This window comes from Heloderma suspectum, chromosome 1, assembly GCF_057233095.1.
Source record: "Heloderma suspectum isolate Gila_16-S chromosome 1, 16-S_ref, whole genome shotgun sequence".
In the NCBI taxonomy this organism is placed as follows: domain Eukaryota; kingdom Metazoa; phylum Chordata; class Lepidosauria; order Squamata; family Helodermatidae; genus Heloderma; species Heloderma suspectum.
The window spans coordinates 397,522,543-397,536,607 of NC_139458.1; the positions used below are offsets into that span (position 1 = coordinate 397,522,543).

At 43.3% G+C, this 14,065-nt stretch overlaps 1 protein-coding gene across 3 annotated transcripts in view; it reads right to left on the reverse strand.

Annotated features, from left to right (window-relative positions):
* Positions 1 to 1,602: 1,602 nt before the first annotated feature.
* Positions 1,603 to 14,065, reverse strand: part of RRP15 (ribosomal RNA processing 15 homolog) — a 53,223-nt gene continuing 40,760 nt past the window's right edge. The window contains exons 5-6 of one of the 3 annotated variants that reach the window (XR_014786927.1): positions 12,852 to 13,266; positions 12,611 to 12,743 (exon numbers count right to left, since the gene is read on the reverse strand). Coding sequence is in view for 2 of the 3 variants with exons in the window: in XM_084828780.1 (XP_084684906.1) it covers positions 13,105 to 13,266 (162 nt within the window). In the remaining variant the exon portion in view is untranslated. Of the gene's footprint in view, positions 2,589 to 12,610; positions 13,267 to 14,065 lie in introns of those variants that run through there. The other 2 variants (XM_084828783.1, XM_084828780.1) reach the window with 2 other exon arrangements.

Below are 14,065 nucleotides of genomic sequence, written 5' to 3' on the forward strand. Positions count from 1 at the left end.
GGTCCAGCTAGGTGGGCAAAAAAGCCTGCCGAGCAAAAACGCAGAGCAGGAGCTGTGGCGGAGGTGACAATCGCCTCCACCCCTCCTCCCATTCTGCACTGGATGCTCATAAGCCTCCGAGTTTGGAGGCTTACAAACATTGGGCATGGAAGTAATAGGATTACACCCTAAGTGAATATTAAATAATCTGAATAAAATTATATTAGCCCTACAGTAAATCAGTGCCTTCTACCATATACATTGAGTTAAAAGGGGCTTTTCTATGTAAGTGAAGAAGCAATTCGATCATTTCTCAAAGGAGTATTTACATTGGACCAGTTCTACCATTGCCCAAGTGGACTTCCTCTTGGGCAACAGGAGTTTCCCTTCCCATCCTCCCCCCCTGCACCCACCCCAAATCTGCTCTGGAGGGTCCCCCAACACTGTGGAACAGAGTTGGGGGCTGCAGGGGGAGGGAAAATTTGATGTGCCAGCGGTGTTCATTCCACTGGCAAGATGACAGAATTGGATACAACCCGTCCTACTTACCAAACATGGGGCAGGATCCAGACTTAGTCAGGACTCACTTAAGTTCCATTGATTCAATGGATGTGTTCTAAGTATGGCTGTCTTGATCCAGTCCATTGGGCACTTTATTTCCACCTCATGAAAATGGATCTGCCCTAGTTTGCCTAGTACCTCACCCGGAAAATGTTTATTATTGAGAGGATTAAACATTTCACGCATAAAATCATCAGAGCGTTCTGAAGCTCACTTTTGGTTTGCTGTTTTGTTTGCTGTGGGTGGGGTTGAACCAAAACAGGGTGAACCAGAAAGGATCAAAACTGGGAAGACAAAATTGCCCAGTGTACAGGTTCCTATATTCTTATAGTTAATCTTACCATTTGTCATGGCTACTGGCAAGGAGAACCTCTATCAGGGGTGGGCAACACCCAGCCCACACTGCTCCCATTTCTTTCCTTTTTACCTGGGAAAAAAGGGAGAAAAAGTCACAGTTTGCTGCCAAAATTCAATGGCAAACCACTATTGAGTGGCAAACTGATATGTTTTCAAGCTAAATTTGTCCAATCTAAGCCTCCGTACAAGAGGCTATTATCAAAGTGCAACCTCCGTTTTTTTGCAGTGGGGAGTGGGTGGGTGGGTGGGTGGCAGGGGGAGTGTGGCCTGCAGCAGTCTGGGGAATTGGTCCCAGACTGCCCAATGTTTCCCACCCCTGACCTATATCGTGGCCCACTTCCTCTGAGGAAGGGCAGCTCCAAGGGCAGCTGCAGTTAATTAGCCCCTCACATTGAGGTGGCTCTGAAAACGAAGGACTTCACTTTCAATCTACTGGGTCATTCGAAAAGAGAAAACGCAACCTTGTGCAACTTAGCTTCATTCAGTAGTCTGACCATCTACTCAGTAGATGCTAAGGTTACCGCGGACTCTAGCGCAATGCAACAATTTTGCTGGAGCCAAACAGGTTTGGCTCTGGTTAGTGCCTGGGTTGGAGGAAAGACTTCTGTAAAATTCATTGTACGCCACCTTGAGTTCTATCACGGAAGTGTCACATTCCTTCGTCCTCCCCCTTCGCAATCAACACACTCCAAGATACCAGGCTTCAGGCTCACTACTTTATTAGTTAAGGACCAGGTTCTTTACAAACGCAAATTCTAGGAAACTCCAAAGGAAACAGCTACTCCGCACAATTACGAATATCAATAGAGGAGCTGAAGTGGAAGTTAGAAAAGTTGCCCGGGCAGTTTGAACAAGAACTTCCCAGCCAGACTAGCTCAGGGGGGATGCCCCTCTCCTACAGTTGCTCTCTCCTATGTAGGCTATCACGCATAGCCAACCTGGTGGAGCGTCTGAGCTCCGCCTCTAACTTTTGCCACTTCGCTCTGCGACGGACCCTCAAGTCACGCCCCTCACTCTCCTCCTCCCCCAAGACCTGGGTTCTCATGGAGGAGGTTGGGGGGGGGGCACCTTCAGGCCAAGCCATCTGTGTGCCAAGGTCTTGAGAAGAAAGCCTTGCCATATCTGAGCTCACTAAGGAGGGAGCCTCCCCCTGTTCTGTCTGTTCTCATTCTGAATCTGAGCTGCTAGCTATCTCCACATGCTCAGATTCATTCCCGACATCAAGAAAGACAGGATGTAAATGTAATAATAAATAAAAGTAAATAAATGCAATGGGCTGAACTGCCATATCCCCTACTTCCAGTAGTATAAGGTAACTAAAGGGGGAGAAAGTGTTTGAAGATCTCACTAATGGCAGAAACAAGCACATTTGGTTACTTGCCAGAATAATTTGATTAATCGAGAAAGTACACTAATTTAGCAGAGACACCTAACCTGTGCATTTTTGCTGACTCAGGTTTACAAAATTGCATTCTTCATAGCAGAACAAGCTTAACCAATCACATGAAATGCAGCATACATACAATACCTTTATTACATCTCAAGTACTTTGTAGGCTCTTTGCAGGGATGAACACCACACTCCTGGATGATGCATGCCCGAGAGGATGCAATCTCAAGTATACTATGTCCAAGCTTACCGTTTCAGCCTCCTGATGGCAACTCCCGTGGTTGCAATGGTTTGAAAAAATTCTGCAGGGACCACAAGCACAATTACCAGGTGATCGTGGGCATATGCACAACTGATGACAATTCAAGTCACATGGAATGGAAGCACTTTTGACTGTGCTCCTTGGACCACAGAAGACATTTCATTGATCATTTAAAATCAGTAAAGCGAGCGCATATTTAGGGAACCTTTTACTTTGCGACAAATTATCTTTTTACCTGGAAGACAGTGAGATTAGCAGAAGTTGATGTAGTCCACCAATATTTCCAAAAACAACACATTTCTCTAAGAACATAGAACCCTGCTGGATCAGACCGACAGTCTATTTATTAATTCCATTTATGAGTCACCCTATAGCTGAAACTCTCAGGATGCCAATCAAAATAACCAAACACACGCACAAAATAAAAACAATAACTAGCTTATCCAGTCCAGAGGCCTGTTGCCTACAGTGGCCAACCAGTTGCCTATGGGAAGCCCAAAAGCAGTACGCAAAGTCCTCTCCAGCTGGTGTTCCTCCATGATGTTCTGAGGTAGCACGTAGCCATAAGGACTAACATCTATCGATAGACCTTTCCTCCATGAATTTATCTAATCCCCTTCTAAAGCCATCTAAGTTGGTGGCTATCACCGCTTCCATAATGTAACTCTCTGCCTATCCATGTGCCTATCCACATCTTTTACAGAAAATGTTCAGTTGTTGTTGTTGTTTTTTCATTGCACTCAAATCCTGGCCTTAATACTGTTCATTTGTTTTTCTTCTATTCCTTTGCTCCCTGCTGTTGACATAAAATTCACATTTGCTGTCACCAACCACACATGCTATCTTGCTGGAAAATCTAACTACTTGAATAACAAGTCTGGCAGGGAGAAACAAATTAATCTAAATTATATATTGCCATTTGGATAACTTTATTAGGATGATGAAAGCAGGTTAATTAGGAGGAGGAGGAATGGCCTGGAATTCAGATGATTGCATCATGGCTGCAGGTTTTTTTAAATTTTAAATTATGGCTGAAAGTAGAAAAATAATTAAAATTTATTCACAGCGTTTGAAGAGCTTAAGGGCAATCTGAGGTGTCTATTACCCCTTAGAAAATTGGTCCCGAATCTGCTCAGCACAGGAACACCCGGGACTGATTTCATGATGTGTCAATGCAATGAACATAAAAGGGAAGAAGCGCTCTCTCCATCCGATGTTGGACATGGGAGACCAGAGTCCAAATCCCTAGTTAGCTATAGCTTTGCAAGGCTTTCAGTATCCTTCGTTCCCTATCTGTAAAATGGGAACAACCTACTTTACGTAGGTATTACAAGGCTCACAAGGTGGCTGAATTTCTCAGTATCGACTTTGCTTCAGCTTTTGGAACCAAATTCTAGCATCTTAGGGTGCAAACTTATCCATGTTTAGACGGAAAAAACTCCTACAACTAACAATCCTGTGCATGTTTAGACAGAAAGAAGTCCTACAACTTTTAGTAGGACTTTTTTCTGTCTAAACAGGCATAGGATTGTCCCCTTACTTGCACCTCCCCCATCCAGCTCAGAGCTACAGGGGACAGGCAGAAAGATGTTTAGATATGTATTTATTTAATTAATAATTCAATTTCTAGCCCCCCTTTCTGCCCCCCCAAAATGACGCTCAAGGCAGCTAACAATAAAATCCAGATAAACAAAATCTTAATCAACATATAGCATAAAAACAAATACATTAAAAACTACAATTAAAAGCACACACAAAAAGCACCAACCAATTATAACGGACCAGCTTACATGCCCAAAGCCTGCCTGAATAAAAACATTTTTGGCTGTCGCTGAAAGGACAACAGAGAGGGAGCCAACCTAGCCTCCTTTGCAGGGAGTACCAAACCCTGGGAGCAGACTTCAAGAAGGCCCTCTCTTGCATTTAAAAGTTTGCTTGGAGCTTAAAGATCACTTGGAACAGAAGACAGTCCTACAGCATTGGTGGTTGGGGAATGTTGGGAGCTGTGGGTCTTTTTTTGTCTAAATCGCATAGGATTGTGCCCTAAAGCAGTTAAAGAATACAACTATTATTTTTGGCAGTCAACATGCTGGGCAATCCATTTATGTGAAAGGATCTAAGGTATGTTCCAGAGCCACTATACTGTTCCAGAGCCACTATACTGTTCCAGAGCCACTATACTGTCAGCATGCCAGATGGTATTTTGTGTGTGTGTTAAAATCAAATGAAACCAGACCTGAAACTGGATTTCAAATCCCAGTATGTGTGTAGAAAATACACAAGCTAACTAAGCTTGTTTGTTGATACATCTCCTGTATCCCATGAGATGTTTCCTTTATCTGGTACCGTCTTCGTAATAAGGAGGATCCTTCTATCCCTCCTGGTCATAATTTGGTGCTGACAGGGGATGGGGAAGATCTACTAGTATATAGAGGCCTGGGTAACCCACTCCTCAGAGTTGCAAGAACTTTGCCTGCTATCTCTGGGAAAAAGCCAAAAAGAAAGTTGCCTACACAGATCAAAAGTGTATAGCTACTAAGCTAAGACTAAGTGAGGCGGGTGGCTACTAGGAGGAGGGCCTTTTCTGCTGTGGCACCTCGGCTGTGGAATGAGCTCCCTAGTGAGGTTCGCCTGGCACCTACATTGTATTCCTTTCGGCGCCAGGTGAAGACCTTTTTATTTTCCCAGGCGTTTTAGCATTTTAGCTTTCTGACTTTTAGCTTTGCGGTTTTAAATCTGTATTTCAAATTCCTGCACTGCTGCTAGGTTTTATTGTGGTTGTATTGTTATATTGTAGTTTTAATGTTCTATATATTTTATATTGTTTTATTGTGTGCCGTTTGGTTTTAATTTTTGTGAACTGCCCAGAAAGCTTCGGCTGTTGGGCGGTATAGAAATGAAATGAATGAATGAATGAATGAATGAATACATACCTACATACATACATACATAAGACATGCTTAATGACAATGTATTTATAAACCCACATCCATCCTTTGCTTGCCAGTCCTAACAAAAGATATTCCAAGCTGCACAAGTACCCTAAATTTGCAATTAGGAAAAAGTGTGCAAATTAAGCATATTCTGGCAACAGATTGGAGCAACAAGATTTACTTTTTCCCTAACACAAACTGCCCATTGTCCATTCCCCCAACTTATTGCCTTACCAATGCTAGTTCAGATTGGGGCACCCCCTCCCATTGTTCTTCCTAGTACTAAAAGGAAAGGATGCTAAAGGAGAGAAGTCCTCACTTTGGGCACCAGAAAGCTGGGAGAGAAGCCCAAAAACAGCCCTGGCCCCATGAAGGATGGTTCTGCTCTCCGTTTCACTCTTAGCTAGTTAGCACTTGTATAGTGCTAAACGAGCAGACAACCTAAAAGTTCCTGCAGTATCGCAAAAGTTTCCAAAGTGTCTTATTCTTCAGAAAAGATAGTTCACTCCAAGAAGCAGGCATATTAGCTAGGGAGGAACTGAGCTAAAGAAGGTTGCTGCCCTGTCCTAGGCCTTCATGATGACTAGCCAGATGTCCGTCTGGAAAAAAATAATAAAAGGTCAGGATACGTGTATGTTATCAAGTGGCACAGTCACAGGGAGTTATTTTTAGTGTGTGCCTCTCTTTCTGATGATGGACATCAAGCCATGAATCTGTATCCTTTTAATTACCTAAGATGCTTGAAAATGTAAACAGCTCTTCTTTGCACTCTCCTTGAAGAACTGGGCTAGAATAAAATCCAGATTCCTGGATATGACCCACATTAGCCAATCTAGTAGTTATGAACTCATTTTCCTTCCTCTATCTGGTCAACTCCTCCCAAATAGTTTTGAAAAATATAAACCTGTTGATTCAATTTGAATCAGCTTTGTGTACAACAGTTTCATTACCTTGAAGCTGAAAAGAACTACGGTTTTGGATACTGCCTGCACAAGCAGAGAATCCAGCTGCATCTCCACAACTTCATACTGGGAGCTTCATACATTCTGCTGAAGTTCAAATACCATGAACCTTAGTAGGGCAACTAGGACCAACCAATATGTCCTCCAAATACTAGCCAGCTTGAATAACTCTCTGGAATTCTTAATCAGTCTGGATGTGAATACACCCATCTCCTGCAAAGTCTATTTGTCTCATATAAGCAGTTCATAGCAAGAACACACAATGCACTTTTATAACCAAGGAGAAACAATAATCTAGGCAGAACCTGGAGAAGGCCGGAAAATGGGCAAGAGTCAGGCTATAGATTGACAGTTACTCAAGTAACATTAAGTTATTTATTGATTTGATTTGTAGCCCAGCTTTCTATCACAAAAATGGCACTCAAGGTGGCTAACAATCATAGGAACCAAAATTTTAACATAAAAACTTGGTTAAAACAAATATATTAAAGAATGATAGGTTATGAAAAACTCTTTTATTTTTGGAATACTTAGATGTGTTTTCAAGGCAATAGATGAAAAGCCAGGTATGGGGCTCAATGAGGATCGTACTGCCAAGCACTGCAGCAGCCCTATTCTTGAACTCGAACACAGTAAAACTCATCCTACCAGTTGAAGTAAAAGTCTGTCCCTGTATTTTACAAATCACTGCCCAGCTGATCAGTTCAGGGATTCAACTTGCACGACCATAAATCATTACATTAGAATGTAAATATTCAAAATGAAATGAAATGAGCTAGTATTTTCTGGGGGGAGCAGGTAATAAAAATCTTATTAACTCCTCTTTTCATGCACAGAAATTTAATACAGTATAATTTCAGTGCACTATATATTCTCACATCTACTGCCTATACAAGACCAGAACAGGTAACAATTTGCACCATAAATAGCCACATTGTCAGAAGACCACCACTTTGATCGCCATCACTCCGTGTGCTCTTTCGACCAGGCCATTCATGTACCAAGGATGCATACAGATGTTCTTGATGCACCTTCTCTCCTTTTGAAAATTCAAAACAGAAGAATCTTGGAGAAGTGCTCAGAGACATAACTTGGACTGCCTTGGGGTGGTCAAGCTGAGGCTAGTATTTTGGCATTCTGGTATTGACACTGTATGGTGTTTTACTCTGATGTTTTATATTTCAGCTGTTTCTGTTTAATCTTCTGCTCATAAGAACTGTTGCAACCTGCCCTAAGCCTTTAGTTAAATAAAAATATATAACAAATTAAAAGGAGCTTGCATCTGGTATAGGAGAGGTACGCTGCAATACCTGGCAATTTACCATGCCATCCAGATGCTCAATGTAATTTTCCTTAGGTGCCCTACTAGAGGGGAAGATTAACCCCACCTCTACACACGTTAAGTTACATCAAACAAGGAATTTAGGTATGATTGCAGCTTTCTATTAAATTAAAAAGCAGGCCTGTTCGAGTGTAAGTTTATTTATGGTTTAAAATCAGTAGGATCATATTGGCACTAAATGATAAAGGACACAAGATGCTGTTTTCCAGCTGGTATAAAAGCACACCTGGACATCTTAATTTAATTTCAAATAACAATAGTTTCAAATAGTTTACAGTAGGAAAGATGTCGGAAAATTGTCCATCCCAAAGTTCCAACTATCGAGCATGGTGCATTTGGCATGGAAGTCTTATTGTAACTGAACATTTCAGTCTATCTGAAATAGCCATCCCCAACCTGGTGCCCGCGAGATGTGTTGGACTTCACCTCCCAGCATTCCTCACCATTGGCCATGCTGATTAGGGTAGATGGAAGCTGAAGTCCAATACATCTGGAGAGCATCAGGTTGGGGATGGCTGAGCTAAAATCTATTGGGTGACAGGTCAGCAAGTCATTTTTAAATAGGGACCATATTTTAAAACAGAGCAGAGGCTGAATAGAAGGGGCCATAGCTCAGTATGAAAGAGGCTATGCTTTGCATGTAGAAGGTCCCAGGTTCAATCCTCAGCTTCTCCAGGTAGGGTAAGGAAAGAATCCTGCCCGAAACCCCGGAGAGCCACTGTCAGTCAGTGTTGACAATACTGGGCTAGAAGGACCAGTGGGCTGACTCAGTGTGTAAGGCAGCTTCCTGTGTTCCTCATGGACAGCACCACTGGCTTTATCCACTGTGTCACTCCTGCACAGGAAAGGCACCAATTGCAGGGAAAGGGAGGAAATCTGCCCACACTATGGGCTTCTTTAGATCCCCGCTCCACTGCATACATTAAACACAGGATCCCTTCAGCATTTCAGCTGCTTGCTCCCAAGCACAAACCAAAACACAGGCAAACGGGAGGGAGCAGCTGAAGTGCACAAGGAGAGAACAGACAGAGAACAGACAGTTGCTCTTTACAATAGCGAACAGAGAGCTACAGCACCGTTTGCCTTTTAGACAAACCAATAAAGATACATAGGAAAGAGGATCGCTGAATGAGGAGACTATGCCTAGGGGCAAGTGAGAAGCCCCTGGAGTCAGGGCTGAACCCCAGAGCCACCAGAAACTTATCCTTACTATTGGAATTTCTTTGAGGACATTTGTGTAGATTACAACATTGGATACTCATTGTTAAGATTACTACCTAGTGGATGGCTCCTTGTTCAAACAGGGAAAGGAGTGGGGCTGCTTGCATGACACAACAGCCCACCATGGGTTAATTCACAATGAGGCGGCAGCACATGCAGCATATGCAACCCCTACTTGGGGGTTGTTGTGTTGTGCAAACCCAGGACGTATGGGTTATGCGAGGGTTAAACAGCCCTCACATAACCCATGGTCTGTTTTTAGGGTATGCAAGAGCTGTTTAACCCTCACATAACCCACACTCGCTGGGTTCACATGACACGACAACTATTGAGCGGGGGTTGCATATGCAATCTGACGCCCATGGCTGCTGCAGCTCATCAATGGGTTAAATAACCCATTGCATATAAATGCAATAAATAAATAAATAAATAAAACCCATGGCAAGCTGTGGCATGTTGTCTGAACCAGGTCCATTGAAGGACATAAGAATGTCGTAAGAGCCATGCTGGATCAGACCAAGGGTCCATCTAGTCTAGCATTCCGTTCACAAAGTGGCCAAGGTATTGTCGTTTTATTTGTACCGTGTTTTAGTGGTTTGTTTGGAGTTGATGGTAGTTGTTTCATTACTCTTGCAAGCTGCCTCAGGCTCCACTGTGATGGGTCTTCTTCCAGCCATGCCCAAGGGAAGGGGAGGTGTGCACAAGCTCAAGGGGATACTAGGGTCATTCATAAGAATGTAAGAGCCACGGTTGATCAGACCAAGGGACCAGCATTCTGTTCACACAGCGGCCAACCCGCTGCCCGTGGGAACCCATATGTAGGGTGTGTGTGCAATAGCACACTCCCACTCATGTTTTCCAGCAACTGGTATTCATAGCTATACTCCGTCAGATACTAGAGGTAGCATAGAGCCATCAGGACTAGTAGCCACTGATAGCCTTCTCCTCCAGTAAGTTGTCTAACTCCCTTTTAAAGCCATCCAAATTGGTGGCCATTACATCTTGTGGAAGTGAATGTCATAGTTTAACTATGCGCTGTGTGAAGAAATACTTCCTTTTATCTGTCCTGAATCTCCCACCAATCAGCCTCATTGACCCCAGGTTCTAGTATTATGAGAAAGGGAGAAAAATTTCTCCCAATCCACATTCTCCACACCATGCATAATTTTGTACACCTCTATCATGCCTCGCTGTACGTGTTTTTCCCCAAGCAAAACAATCCCAGCTGTTGTAACTTCCTTCATAAGGGAGTTGCTCCAGCTCCTTGATCATCTTAGTTGGCCTTTTCTGCACTTTTTCCAGCTCTACAATATCCTTTTTTAGGTGTGGTGACCAGAACTGTACATAGTATTCTAAGTGTGGTTGCATCAGAGATTTGTATAAAGGCAGTATGATATTGGCATTTTTATTCTCAATTCCTTTTCTAATTATGCCTAACATGGAGTTTGCCTTTTTTACAGCAGCCACACATTGGGTTAACATTTTCATCCAGCTGTTCACCACAACCTCAATAAAAGACACTGGAACTTTTATTTATAAACCCCCTCTTCATGAAGTGTGTGGACATGTTGGGGGCTGTTGAGTGAGAGGAGGTGGTCTCTATCAATCATAGGGCCCTGATCACAGAATCGTAGAAAAGTAGGGTTGGAAGGGGTCTATAAGACCATCAAGTCCAACCCCCTACTCAATGCAGGAATCCAAGTCAGAGCATCAGATTCCCAGATGCTCTGACCCAGATCATTTCCCCACAGATCTGGGGGGGGGGGGGGGAGGTCACAAAACCATCCTCTTCTTCCCCTGACTTCCAGAACTGGCATAGCAAAGAGCAGCATGCAGCCACAAGTTCTTGAGTGGCTGGGGACTGACACAGGGGTGGGGGAGGCTGCATGCAAATGGCCTCCCATTTGCATGCAGCCTCCCAAAGAAAAAGTGCTTTCTCCACTTGAACCGTGAAAAAGCCCTTGCAATAGGTTTGGGATTGGCCTTGCTCACCCCACTGCCCTTTATCCCTGAACCTATTGCAACAGCTAGGGATCATCAACTCAATGGACCAACACAGCCAGCGGCAGTCAGCCACCTGTTATCCCATGTCCTCCACCCTCACCATACACAAACTCTCGGCATAGTAGTTCTAATAATCCTAACACAGAGAGACGGAGAGGTTGGGGAAGTTAGCATTTGCCAAACAGGGAGTGCAAGAAGGCTCTATGGAAATGGCAGGGCTGGAGCTTGAATATGCCAGAAAAGCTCGAGTACTAGTGAAAGTGGTGGGCCTCGGAGATGAAATGGATACATTTAGAGAGGGAAAGAGACGACATTGAGAGTAAGTGGTTATAATTACCTGTTCCAGAGTAAGGGGAACCTGAAAGACTTCACTTACAGATTGGTCACGGATAGTTAGAAAAATGGGCGTAGGCTGCGCTTTAGTATCCCAGCTCTTCGTTATGAACTTTTTTTAAAGGCAAAAAGCCTCGCACCACTTAGACAACCCTGTTGTCCAGAAAAGAGCTGCCAGATGTTCTATTCCAGTCCAGTTCTGGCACAACCAGTTCTCATGGTGATAACAGGAAAACCAAACAGAAGCTTAGCTGCTGTTAGGAATCCTAGAGCCACAATTTGGTATAAAAACAGATTTGAAAAGGTGTCTAAATAGTTGCTCTTCACTCAAAACCTTTGATAGCAGCTTGTCAAAACACTCCAAATTCCCTACTTGACCACCATAACCATTGCCCTCAAAACCAACAACTCATACCTAGGTCGCAGTGATGTGCAAGGTATCAAAAATGGAAGTAGAGAATTCACAGGTTGTACTGTGTTATGTGTGGAAGCAAACTCTGGACACAAAGGGTGCCCTAGCAAGAGGTAAAGCTTTCTCCCTGGATGTATGAAACAAAGGGAGCACTCTGGGCAAAAGCCAACCAGGTGGTTCAAGAAAGCAAAACAGAGGACTCTGGCCCAGGAAATGTGGGCTAGGCAGCAAAGTGGAGCAATCATAGCGCCAGGAAAGGATTACGGGGAACAGGGTCCTGAAGACCAAAGAACCTCAGGTTATTGTTAGAGCTCTGCCTCCGCCAAATTTCTCATGGTTATCATTGTTTTCCCGATCCACTGGATTCACTTTCTTCCCCAAATAGAGAATATCTTGACCAAGATCCAAAGAGTTACTTTAAGCATCCCCAAGCACACTTAATATAATTTTTTTTTACTCTTTTTTGTAAAATAAAAAAAGACCATAGCCACTCCATATCAAATTGCTTTTGCAGCTCCACTCGGTTTGAAAAAGGGTGCACCATGTATTAGAGAAAGCCCAAGATCCCCTTGGACACATGGAACTATTAGTGTGATTCTTTGGATCCCAGCCCTAGTATCTCAAATTTCAGTTCAATGTTAGTGTGCAAACTTTATAAACTCTCTCTCTAACACACACACACACAACGACTCAATGTTCTGGCTTTTCCTGCCTCTTTTAAAATTAAGTTTTCATGGTTGTCTCCACTTTCATCAACACTCAGAGACCAACATTATAACATGAACGGTTAGTTCATTACCTACAAAGCTTTTCTAAGCCAAGAAAAGTTACGTCTCTATAGGAGCAGACAATTTTACACAGAAAAGATATTTTGCTATTTATTTTATGAACCAATAAACACATAGCTAAGTACAAATATTGAGGTGGAAAGTCAAAAACACAATACTACAGCAATGTTAATCAATATTTAAACTCTTAGGACACAATCCTATGCACGTTTAGACAAAATAAGTCCTACAATTCCCTGCATTCCCCAGCCAGGACTTATTTTTGTCTAAACATGCATAGGATTGTGCCCTTAGTGTCCTTCACAAGCCCCCTCTCCCCTTTCCACCTGGGCAAATGCCACTGCTTTGACTGTACAAAGTGTTTTGGAAATATGCAGAAAATTAAGACAAGTTTGGTGACGAAATACTGCAGACTTCAGGACTGTTAGACGATGCTTTATTAAAATGAGTTTCTCAACCTTTAAAGAGGTCTTTGCTTTTGTATAAAAAGGCAACCTTATTGAACTAAAAATCCTATACGTTCCACAAAAATACACACAAATTTTGGAACCACTCTGGACTTCATTGGTCTGAGTCACTTCCGCTGTCCTGCTTGATGCCACTGTCTTGCCCAGCATTGTGTTCCCCATCACTCTCTTTATCCCAGTCTTTCATTGAGGCTCCCATCATGAAGTCGTCTCGCAATATACTCCACGCTGGCCCTTCTTCTGATTTAGATTCAACCTGAGAGTTGGGAGAGGTGGATCAGGGGAAAGATGAATAAATGATAGTAGCAAGCAGTACATTGTCCTTATTTTAAAACACCCAAGATTATAATTCTAAGTACAAGCAATGGCCTGCTTCACAAAGAGACTGTGCCTTAAAAGCAATAAAATGAATATTCAGACCCCACTGCCCACATCACAACACCTTCTTCCCACACAAGTGGAAAGCTCCTACTGCCATGGGAAAAGGCTTGGGTGTATGAAAATTGTGGGAAGGAAGAAGCTTCGAGACAAGCAGACCACCAAGGTGAAGCTGCTTGTGTAGCTTCACCTTTAATGCCACCCACACAAATTTATGTGGCACAGCACTTGAGCAGATGGTGTGCCTGGGAAAGTCTTAATTGGGCTCCACTATTCATCCAACTCACTCTTTTCCAGCTGGCTATTACTGGGGCTTACTTCCGAGTGTGCTTGGTAGGAGCTCTTGCCTCCCCTATTGATAAACAAGCCCAAGAGGTCTACAGGCAGGAGAGGTGGGAAGCTGACTGAATTGAGGAGAGGGAAAGCTGGGAATAGGGGAACTGAAGCTGGCTCTAGCTTCAGGCCTGCATGCAGAAGGGCTGAGAAGACCTGAATGAGGTCCCTGAGAGTAGGCTCCCAGCCAGGAAAAGTTCAAGACTTTGTGGTGCCAGAAGTACAAAATCTGGGGCATCATTAAGAGTGGCAAGTTCCCCTATGCAGAGGAGCACCACCATGCTCTTGTGAAACTACCTTTCATTTTGACAGGGCTTGCACCCCATGGGTTAAGATCTGACCAT